Consider the following 11,967-nt stretch of genomic DNA (forward strand, 5'->3'; position numbering starts at 1 on the left):
CTAGATGTAATCATTTCCTCTGATTTCACAGGAATATTCCGGGGGCCTTTCTTTACTGCTGTGACTTTGCTCCTGGAGCTGTGGAGCTCATAAAGGTATGTCTCATGCTCTTTCAGAGCGCCCATGTCTAGTTTTTTTTTTTTTTTAAGATTTATTTATTTACTTGAAAGTCAGAGGGAAGGAGAGACAGAGAGAGAGGTCTTTCGTCCACTGGTTCACTCTCCAATTGGCTGCAACATCTTGGAGCTGTGCCGATCTGAAGCCAGGAGCTTCTTCCAGGTCTCTCATGCGGGTGCAGGGGCCCAAGGACTTGGGCCATCTTCCACTGCTTTCCCAGGCCATAGCAGAGAGCTGGATCAGAAGTGAAGCAGCTGGGACTTGAACCAGCACCCATATGGGATGCTGGCACAGAAGGCAGTGGCTTTACCCGCTACACCACTGTGCCAGCCCATAGTTTCTTTTGAAAGGGTTCTTTGGAACATTGTTTCCAGATCAAATGTTATCTGTGACCATTTTTAACTGAGATGTTATGATTTCTACAAATAATACCATCAACTGATGGCAAAGATCTCACCCTAAAACCATCGAAATTGTTTTGAATTTAAGATAGATCTTGGAGGACTGGTACAGCAAAGAGAGCTGACCAGGCAGGGCTGACTACAAAATTCAGAGGCTTACACCTGTCTGTGAATAGCCATGCTCCAAATAGAACTTCTTAAAATTAGGCAAGGTTTTCATATGGGTAAGCACCCACCTCTACTACCATCAAAACAAACAAACAAAAAAAAAATACTTGACTTTTCAATTATCTCCTGCAAAGGGATTTTATTCATATCTGTGTCCCTGGAGCCTTTCACACAGTCTGCACATAGGAGGATATCATTAAATTAAAACTATGGAAATTAAAAAAAAAATCTGAGAAGGCCAACGTCATACATTGTAAGAAAAACAATGGGGAACTTAGACTTATTGATGAATCCCTGAATGCAAGTGAACATTACCTTAGAATGAAGAGCAAATGGAAAAGGAAAGGAAATTCTGCTAACAAAACTATAGTACAAACACATAAATTAAGTAAAACTTTTTTTTAGAAAAAGTGACAACTTTATATCTGATCATAAAAGTAATATTTTTTTCTTAAATACTAACAAGGCTAAAGAGGAAGATACTAATTAACTTGTAATTACCCTAACGAGGGTAGATTATTGTGAATGTTTTGATATATATCCTTCTGATGTGTCTGTAGGCAAATTTTGTGTGTGTCACTCTAAGGCAGTTTTTAAAGTAACAGCTTTATGGAAATCTGGTTCACATACCCTAAAGTACACCATTTTGAAGACTACAATTCAGGAGTGGCCATTTGGCCTAGTGGTTAAGACCCTGGTTAAAATGCCTGCATCCCTTATTGGAGTGCCCGAGTTCAATACAGGCTCCAGCTCCTGTCTCAGGTCCTGCTCACGAAGATGTTGGGAGGCATGGTGCTGGCTCAGGTGACTGGGTTCCTCCCACCCACATAGAAACTTACATAAGAGTTCCTGGCTTCAACCAATCCCACCCTTCCCTGCCCTGGCTGCTGTGGGTGTTTGGGGGAGTGAACCAGTAGATGGCTGCTCGCTTATACGTGCTTGCTCTCCTGCTCTCATTTAGTGTGTCACAGTCGGTCACGTGGCCTAGTAGTTAAGACACTGGCTGAGATGCCTACATCCCGTATCTGAGTACCTGGATTTAATACCTGCCTCTGGCTACTGACTGCAGCCTCCTGTTAATGTAGATACTGGGAGGCAGTGGCAGTGGCTCAGGTGAATGGGTTCTTGTCACCTGTGGATACCTGGATTGTGTTCCTGGAACCAGCTTCTACCTGGCTCAGCCCTGGTCATTGTGAGCATCTGGGCAGTAAACCAGTGGATGAGCACTTTATCTACATGCCTGTCTGTCTTCCTCTGTGTGTCTGTCTGCTTCTTGAATAAATTTAAAAATTTTAAGTTGAAAAAAAAAAAGCATTCAATTCAGTGTTTTGTAGTATATCTTCAGATATGTGCCACCACTGCCATTATCTAACTTTGAGTGTATACTGTGTGAGATATGTGTGTTTTAAGCCAAAAAAGGCCAGGAAAAGCAATGGGAGGTGAAGGAGGAGTTGACCATCACAGTGCCTCCAAATGACACAGGCGGGGTCTCTCACTGTGCTTCCCATTGACTGTAAGGCCTGCCCTGCTCTACATTTGTGTCTAGAGAGGGATTATTATTATTTGTTACCATGTCCAAGTACTAGACTTAATTCTGGGGGAAACCTCAGAAATCTGAATATAGACCTACCATATCATCCAGCCATTCCATTCCTGGGAATTTACCCAAAGGAAATGAAATCAGCATATGAGTTATCTGTACCCCCATGTTCATTGCAGCACATTTCACAATAGCTAAGATATGGAATCAACCCATATGTCCAACAACTAGTACTATGGAGTACTACTCAGCTGCAAAAAAAAAAAAAAAAAAAAAAAAAGCCTGTGTTTTGCAACAAGATGGATGCAACTGGAAACCACTAAACTTAGAGAAATAATCTAGTCCCCCAAAGACAAATATCATGTTTTCCTGGTAACTAATAGAGTACTTAAAACATAAGACATTGGAGTGAAACGGACATTTTGAGATTTGATGATTGTTTACAGCCCTTGTCTCTTCTGTTGAGGAAAAGTGTTTTTTTTTTCCTTTATAGTATTTATTGAACTTAATGTAGGGTTAACTATACGATCATTAAGTAAGCTGAAAATCGATCTTGGTAAAAAGTAAGAGTGGGAATGTGAGAAGGAGGAGGAAGAAGGGTGGGAGCACGGGCGGGAAAGAAAAAAAAAGAAAAGGAAATCCCCGGAGTGTGCTCACCCCTCACTTTGCTCCTCACGCTTCGTCATGACAGTCGCACTCGTCCTACAGAGCTGCCCAGTGCTGCGCCTTTGTTCACGACGTGTGTGACGAGAGCTCACCTTACCCCTTCCCGGATGGGGTCCTGGACGCCATCCTCCTCGTCTTTGTGCTCTCCTCTATTCATCCTGACAGGTAAATGAAGACAAAGGGGCACAGCCAGCGTGGAAAGCTCCTTTCTCAGGAGTGGTTTTCAGACCTATCAAAGCGAAAATGACAATTCCTGAATTTATTATTTAGTGAACTACATTATGTATAATATGCAGCCTTTTAAATGCAGCTTTTCCTTTCTTCAGACCTTTAGAAAGAAACTGGTCAGACTACTTCATTAGTGAGCTTTCTGTCACTGTCAGAGTGAAGTGAGCATCTTCTGGCAAGACACATACCTATTAAAAGTGACAGTGCATCAAGGAGATTACACATTCAGAACAGCCTAATAGACTCCCAAGAGCGAAATTGTACTTGGTGATCAGCAACAAACATCTTTGATGTAGCATCTTCCGGAATGCTCACGAAGAGGCGGGCTGCAGATCTGTTTGGCTTCATACAAGTCTGTTGATAAGCTCTTAAACATTTGTTTTGGAGGCAGATGTTTAGCCTAGTGGTTAAGACACTGATTAGAATGCCCATGTCCCACACCTGAGAACCTGGGTTTGCTACCCAACTCTGGCTCCTGACTTCACCTTCCTGCTCATGCAGACCCTGGGAGGCCATGGTGATGGCTCAAGTAATTGGATTCCTGTCACTCACGTAAGGAGATCTGGATTGAGTGCCCAGCTCCCCAGCTGCTGCCCTGGCCCAGTTTCAACTATCCCAGGCATTTGGGGAATGAACCAGCAGATGGAAGCTCTCTGCCTCTTGTCTCTCTTGATCTCTTTCTCTCTGTGCCTCTCAAACACATAAATTAATATTGATTTTTAAAAATAAAAATTTGTTTTAAAGAAACCCACTAAGGAATTAGGTGTTATTGAGATTTTTTTCTTTTAAGATTTTATGTCATTTGAAAGGCAGAGTTACTGAAACAGAGGGAGTGACAGAGAGAGATCTTCCATCCACTGGTTCACTCCCTAAATGGGCGCAAGGGCAAAGGCTGGGCCAGGCTGAAACCAGGAGCCTGGAACTCCATCCAGGTCTCCATGTGCATGGCAGGGCCCAAGTACTTGGCCCATCTTCCACTGCTTTCCCAGGCATGTTAGCAGGAGCTGAGTCAGAAGCAGGGCAGCTAAGACTTGAACCAGCATTCATATGGAATGTTGCCATTCCAGGCGGCAGTTTAACCTGCTGTGCCATAATGCTGGCTCCAGTATTAGTGAGATTTGACAGATTATCTTTGGACCTTTATGATCTAAGACTGGCCAAGTGCCATCATTTAAATATTTATGACACAACTTTTTAAGTTTGCATATGCATTTAATACTATAAAGTAACTTTGTTCCAGAGAGGAAACATAAAGAGATACAACAACATTAACGATCACCTTTCTTAAAAATGTGACAAAAGGGCCAGCGCTGTGGCGCAACGGGTTAAAGCCCTGGCCTGAAGCGCCAGCATCCCATATGGGCACCGGTTCTAGTCCCAGCGGCACCTCTTCCAATTCAGCTCTCTGCCATGGCCTGAGAAAGTAGTACAAGAAGGCCCAAGTCCTTCCAAGTCCTGGAAGAAGCTCCTGGCTTGGGATCGGCACAACTCCAGCCGTTGCGGCCATCTGGGGAATGAACCAGTGGATGGAAGACCTCTTTCTCTGTCTCTACCTCTCTCTGTAATTCTGTCTCAAATAAATAAAATAAATCTTTATTTTAAAAAAAGGTGATGATCCCCTATATGTATGAAAGCACACATGTGGAAAGCACCAGGCCTGTGCTTTCATCAGGCTCCGTAAGTTTGAGCTTTCACAATCCCCTGGTAGGAGATACAGACTTGGCCTCACCACATTTTTTTTTTAAGATTTATTTATTTATATGAAAGAGTTACACAGAGAGAGAAGGAGATTCAGAGAGAGAGAGAGGTCTTCCATCCGCTGATTGGCTGCAGTGGCTGGAGCTGTGCCCACTTGAAGCCAGGAGCTTCTTCCGGGACTCCCACACGAGTGCAGAGGCCCAAGGACTTGGGCCATCTTCTACTGCCTTCCCAGGCCATAGCAGAAGGTTGGATCGGAAGTGGAGCAGCCAGGACTCGAACCGTCACCCATACGGGATGCCGGCACTGCAGGCCATGGCTTTACTCTCTACACCACAGCACCGGCCCTCTCAACCATATTTTATTTGATGGGTGTGGTTCTTTTCCACAGAAATTTGAATTAACACGGGCTTCTCTCTCTGCAATTATGAAGTCATTAGGACCCTTCACAGTCCTTTAACTTCCTATTCAGAATGAGCACTTTGATAACTTACGGAAGAACAAATTAGATTTTTGAATAAATCCAAAAGGAAAATACATTTGCACCTGGTTAGATATGTCAGGTCCCATAAAGCTACTTTTTCTTTCCAGTTTCTCTTTCTCTTTTTAAAGTTACCTACTTGAGAGGCAGAGAAAGAAAAAGAAAGCTCCCACCTGCTGGTTCACTGCCCAAATGCCTGCAGTGGCTGGGGCTGGGCTGGAGCTAAAGCCAGGAGCAGAGAGTGCAATCCAGGTCTCCCATGTGGGTGGCAGGAACCCAAGTACTTGAGCCATTACCACTGTCTTTGGGGTGTGCCCTAATGGGAAGCTTGACAGGGGAGCTAGAAGCAGGAATCGAACCTCCCATGTGGGACGTGGGTGTTTTAATCACTAAGCTAAATGCCTGCTCTCTCCTCCCAGATTCTATAGCTATTTCTTTCTCCTGATCTATTTAGACTATTGGCATTGTTCAGGTACTAGTAGAAAGATGTCATCTAATGTATTTTGTTTCCTTATATGAATAGTTAAAAGGATGGAGTAAGTGGGTGGATGGAGAGAGAACAAGATTTCCTATTTGACATTCATAACAGGAAATGTTTAAATTCTAAATAAGACCACAAAAAGACTATTTGAAATTAGTTTAGATAATGTATGTTCTCATGATTTGGATTGAATGTTAAAGAGAAGGGGAAGCAGATGTCTTGGAAAGACTGATTTATGCTACAGTATTTCACTCTATTTATTATAAAATAAATTCAGATGTGTCACATTAGTAGCCACTTTTTACCAACCTGGAAGTTGGTAAAAAACACTAGGGCAGGTGTTGTGGTACAGCAGGTTAAACCACTGCTTGGGATTGCCCGCATCCCATATCAGAGTGCCTGGGATCAAGTATAGTTCTGCTTGCGATCTGGTTTCCTGCTAATGTGCATCCTGGTAGGCAGGAGATGATGGCCCAAGTTCTTGGGTTTCATCCACCCATGTGGGAGACCCAGATGGAGTTCCTGGCTCCTGACTTTGACCTGGCCCAGCCCCAGCTATTGAGAGCATTTGGAAAGTAAACCAGCAGATGGAATATCTTTCTCTCACTGTCTTTCCATCTTTCTCTGTCACTCTGCCTTTCAAATAAATAAATTTTTTTTTAAAGTGAGTGAATAGAAGGGAGCTGATAGTAAGTAGAAAGGCAAAGCAGTGTCTTTAAGGTCACTTAAGACCGTAGCAGTACATTCAACTCCAGGAAAGTTCTAGAAAAGTAGCTTTTTCGCAGCCTGGAAAATCCAGGCACAAATAAACAGGAAGCAGCTCAGTTAGATGCTGAGTCTGGGGGTTCCTGCTTCAATAGGAATTAATTATAGGAGGCCACAAAAGAATTGCTGTCTGCTTTTTCACAAAAATAAAAGAAAGTAAAAGATATTGACTGTGAACCTAAGCATAGGCCAGTCAGTCAGTAAATACTCCTTTATCATCTCTTCTTTTCCTTCTTCTCCTGCTCTGGATAGAGACAGATGAAGACAGCAGTCCACCCAAAAAGGACAGAGAAAAGAAAGGGACTTCCTCCCTTCCTGTCTCTTCATCCCCTCCCGAGCCGCCTCCAGGACAGTTTGCAGGAACTGGCTTACAGTTGTGTTGCTAACCAGGATGGGATGAACAGGAGGAGCAGCACCCCTGCACACCTCTGTCTTCAGCCCGACAGGAGAGCTGGGAGGAAAGGGTTTGCAGAAAGATGTGACTACATTTTGAAGAATCTGATTCTTTATTTTCCTACATTTTAGTTTCATTCTTGTTTTACTAATAATTACAGAAGGAGATTTTTGCTTAGTACATGAAGTATTTATCCTGAAAATGAGTATTTTAAGGTTTAGATATTGGCTTTCTTCCATTGCTAAAGCCTCAGGGAATAAGCACAATATGAAAATAACCTGTAATAATAATAAAAAAAATTTTTCCTTTTTTCCTTTCCTGTACTTATGTTCCAGTTTTTCAAAAGAGCTCTTCACCTAACCATACCATCTCCCTCTCTTGTATTTTTCTCTTGTTTTCATAGTTGCTTTCATTTTCTCACTATTGACTTCCTTCACAGCATGACATAATCTGGCTTTCACCCCACTGTTCCATTGAGCAGTATTTTAATGGGAAGGAATCTACAGATTATCTGATACAAGCTCCTCATTTTTAAAATAAGAAAACCTCATTAGCTTTAAGTAGCTTGGAGAAAGCAGAGGTGGCAAGGACTTAGCCCAGAGAGCGTCACTTATCATTCTCTACTCATGGCAGACATTAGTAGTCGATTTTGTATTCTGATTGTCCTTCTGGGTAAGCTCCCTGAGTCCTTCTTGACAGAGCTCAGTAGGTATCCAGTGCCAGTCATTCAATGTCAATACTACATTCCTAAATCTTTGCCATCCTTAGCCCATAATAATCACATATAGACATGAACACTTAAACAAAAACACTATATCACGATCAGTTACAAGGAGTCATATTTGATGGGAAGCCAGAGAAGTAGAATAGTGAAGGCAAGAAAGCAAAGACTTCCCAGTTTTGAGCAGTGACTTGGAGTGTGAATAAAATTTAAATAAGCAGAAGGGAAAGAAAAGAGAATTCTTAGAGGGGAAATTTCTTTGTGAGCAAAGGCTTAGGCTGTTCAGAGCCAAGCATACAATTTTGCTAAAGGAGGTGCCTCGGATTGGGAAATAGTGGAAAGATGTTGGAAAGATAAATTGGGGGTTGTGAGTAGGAGCTCGTAAGAGCGCAACTAAGAAATTAAAATTTGGGGGCCAGCACTGTGATGCAGCAGGTTAACACCCTGGCCTGAAGCGCTGGCATCCCACATGGGCACCAGTTTGAGTCCCGGCTGCTCCACTTCCAATCCACCTTTCTGCTATGGCCTGGGAAAGCAGTAGAAGATGGCCCAAGTCCTTGGGTCCCTACACCCATGTGGGAGACCCAGAGGAAGCTCCTGGCTCCTGGCTTCAGATTGGCACAGCTCGGCCGTTGCGGCCATCTGGGGAGTGAACCATCAGATGGAGACCTCTCTCTCTTTCTCCCTCCCTCCCTCTCTCTCTCTCTCTCTGCCTCTCCTCTCTCTGGGTAACTCTGACTTACAAATAAATAAATAAATCTTAAAAAAAAAAAAAGAAAATAAAATTTGATTCTGTGGAAGCAGGTATTTGGCACAGTGGGTAAGATGCCACTTGGGATTCCCATATCCTATATGGGAGTATCTGTCTCAAGTCCAGGGTCCAGCCTCCAATTCCAGCTCCCTACTAATACATACCCTGGAAGGTAGCAAATAATAACCCAAGTGGTTGGGTCCCTGCTACCCATGTGGGAATCTGGGATTGAGTTCCAGGCTCCTGGCTTCAGCCTGGCCCAGCCCTGGCTGTTGTGGGCATTCAAGAGTGAATTCACAGATGCAACATCTCTGTCTCTCTGCCTTTCAAATAAAGTGAAAAAATAATTTTTTAGAAAATGTTATCCTGTGGATTAAAATCTGGAATTTTTTTGAGTGAGTCGTAGTGTTAGCAGCAGAACTCATTGGTAATGTGCAGGAAGAGTCAACTGGGAGAATCTTGGGGCATGCTGGGAAGTGATTCTGTTTCCAGGCCTGAAGAAATAGGGGTTTGCACTGAGGGAGTACCTATGGGAAACAAGAGAGGAAAAAAAAGATCAAAGATGTCATTTTAAAAAAGAGAGACAGAATTTGGTGACTATGCAGAAAAGATATTGGGAAGAAGAGAAAACCAATTGCTCTTTCATAAAATGAATGAGGGTACCTTTGAGCTAAAAAGAGAGGAAGAATGAGCTGATTTTGGAGAAAAGATGGAGTCCCTGTTTAGGTTTGTACAACTTGAGATGGCTCTGGCATATTTTTTTAATACTGCAAGGAGAAAACCACATCTTCACTGTCTACTTCAAAACTCCTGTAGTTTGCTGTGAGTATCAGGAAACACCTGTGGTTCTGCACTTCGGCTTTGACCTCACCGATCAAACTCTGTGCAGTTGCCACCGTAGCCATTTGGGTGGTTTGTTGATAATCTGGGTCTTTTGAATCTGGTCACAGAGCAAGTTGATGTCCTTTCTTCCTGCTTTACAAAATATCTTTGTTTTTGTGGCCCTTACATGTATGGTTTATATTTCTTTGGCTTTACTGAGATTTTCTCATTTTGTCTCAAAGAATGTTAAATCTACATAGAAAACAAGTTTCCACAAACAGGGTATCTTCCTTTGTTTTCAAAGGATGCAAAGTGTTGTCAACCGACTGTCCAAGTTACTGAAACCTGGGGGAATGCTGTTATTTCGGGACTATGGAAGATATGACATGACCCAGCTTCGTTTTAAAGAGGGTAACAGTATATTCAGTTTGGGATTATTTTCATGTGTTTTAATGAATGCCTTGTTAATGTTTCATGTCAAATTATTTTGGTTTTTATTGTTTTGTTTACTTATTTATTTATTCTGAGGAATGCTAAGTTTCTCTTTTCACTATTTTTTTTTTAGGGCATTGTTTATCTGAAAATTTCTATGTTCGAGGAGATGGTACCAGAGCATATTTCTTTACAAAAGGTATGCTAATCTTCAGGAGGAAATAATGAGCTATAAAATCGCTGGTTAGTATTTGTAAGGAGAAGCTGAAAAACTGTAAGAATGAAGCTTCAATCGTTGATTAAGCATTGAATGTCTTCATACTTTGGTGCCTGTCACTGTTTCACATAAAAGCTTGAAAATGGCCTTTGTGTCTTTTCATCTTTTCCTAGTTAAAACTGCTTGAAGGAATCCCTTGTTTCATACCCATACCCCCATGGATGTACAGACTGTTCCATTTTGGAGATATTGTTATCCCAGAGATGAAAAATGTGCCTGATAGGCCACAGCCAATAGAGGAAATTTTATGATGTAAGCCCCAGAAAATGACTTATCTCTTATCAGTTTCTCATTTCAAGAAAATATTTCTGACAGCACCAAATAAATCCTACATTCAAGGATTTCCCAGGTCTTCCTTGTGTACCTTTATTATGTGCCATGTTGAGTCGTAGAACCAACATGAACTCAGGAGGAGGCACCTCTCAAAATCCTAAAAGCTGTAACCAATAGTTTTGTGTCGACGTCTGTGCCCACTGTGTTAGCTTGTGCACACTCAGTATGTTTTTGTGAAGTACAAGAAACTTGGTTACACAGGTTTCCTTCAGCAAGTTGTACTAAATGATCTTTCTTGGTGTGTGTAAAATTTAGATGGTCAGCCATGCCTCCCCTCCCCGCCCAGTCACATGTCATATCTTTAACTGCTGTTCTTGTCTCATAGGGGAAGTCCACAGTATGTTCTACAAGGCTGGGCTAGATGAAAAGCAAAATCTGGTTGATCGTCGCTTACAAGTTAATAGGAAAAAACAAGTGAAAATGCACCGAGTGTGGGTTCAAGGAAAATTCCAGAAACCATTGCGCTGGACTCAAAATATCTCTAAATTCATGTTTTCACTCCTTCCTCCTCACTGAACTGAGTTCAATGTTAAGGTACAAAACCAGAGTACTACACTATTCCAATAGCCCTGCAAATATTTCCTTTCTCAAAAGATAATCAGAAGAAAAGAATTTGTAAGCCCTGCTGTTTTACCATGGGTGAGCCCTTTTGTGCATTTCAAGCACATATTTCAAAGTGTACCTCATTGTCTTTGTTTTCAACACTTGATAAGCCATCACTTGCTTGGGTGTACTGCATGTGACCATTGTTTGTTTATTGAATTTTATAAGCATTAATAAATTACTGACATAATTCAGGTAATTTTGAAAAAATTACCTTTTTTTAGAAGAGGAAAAATCATCTCCATTATCCATTGGACTTAGTAAACCATTTCCAAAGCAGTCAACATTCTGCCATTACCAGGTGATAGTGGACACAGCATGCCTTGTTTCCAGGGAAAGCTTCAACAAGCCCAAGATCAAGGTGCAGTGCTTTTTGTCATGTTGTATGTTGTCTGTTTTCTGCTAAGCTTTTTTTTTTCTTCTTAAATTCTTAAATTCTGCAATACAATTTTAGTTTCTCTTTCTTTCCTAAAATTGGGGAAGTGTGGCCCTTGCTCACATACTTTCAGGCTATTCTTGGACGTACAAGTTGCTCTATGCTCTTTTTAAGGCAACTGTCATACCCAACCATGCAAACTCCTGTAGCAGTTAAACAATTTATTCACCGTTTTGATTCAAAAAGAATACAAGTCAGCTTGCAAATTACACCTCTTAAAAACTGAGTTTCTGAGATTGGTCTTTCCTTCATTATGCAATATTTTCTGACTACTTACATTGTGCTGAGTCATATGAGATAACACAATCAATAAAGACCCAGCCATGTCTTCAGCAAGCATAAACAGGGTCTAGCTGAAGAGCAAAATGTGCTTATTTCAGACCTCTAAATCATGACCTAAGATCATATGAACAAATATTTGATGGAACAAAGACATAAGCCTCAGCCATTCTCACTCATTGCCCAAGAGATAGATAAACGTTGGATAATAATAAACATTATTCCTTACACTTGAATCTCAAGTAGGTGTGACACCCTATTGCCTTCATACCCCACCCCCACATTCTTTCCCAGGTTCCCAAGGCCCGGCAAGGCCACCTGGAAGACCAGTTCCAGGAATTCACCTCCGCTTGCTGCCCCCTACCCACACCTCC

The 11,967-nt window shown here is 41.8% G+C and overlaps 1 protein-coding gene across 18 annotated transcripts in view; it reads left to right on the forward strand.

Annotated features, from left to right (window-relative positions):
* METTL8 (methyltransferase 8, tRNA N3-cytidine) overlaps positions 1-11,077 on the forward strand; it is a 112,316-nt gene extending 101,239 nt beyond the window's left edge. For 15 of the 18 annotated variants that reach the window (XM_089328193.1, XM_070070705.2, XM_008258731.5 and 12 more), the window contains 5 exons: positions 32-95; positions 2,918-3,057; positions 9,538-9,644; positions 9,799-9,864; positions 10,601-11,077. In XM_089328193.1, coding sequence (XP_089184319.1) covers positions 32-95; positions 2,918-3,057; positions 9,538-9,644; positions 9,799-9,864; positions 10,601-10,791 — 568 coding nt within the window. In that variant the 3' untranslated portion in view covers positions 10,792-11,077. The remainder of the gene's footprint in view (positions 1-31; positions 96-2,917; positions 3,058-9,537; positions 9,645-9,798; positions 9,865-10,600) is intronic. The other 3 variants (XR_016230814.1, XR_016230813.1, XR_016230815.1) reach the window with 1 other exon arrangement.
* Positions 11,078-11,967: the final 890 nt, after the last annotated feature.

Source organism: Oryctolagus cuniculus, chromosome 3 (genome assembly GCF_051225735.1).
Source record: "Oryctolagus cuniculus isolate XC-2025 breed Fujian yellow rabbit chromosome 3, ASM5122573v1, whole genome shotgun sequence".
In the NCBI taxonomy this organism is placed as follows: Eukaryota; Metazoa; Chordata; class Mammalia; order Lagomorpha; family Leporidae; genus Oryctolagus; species Oryctolagus cuniculus.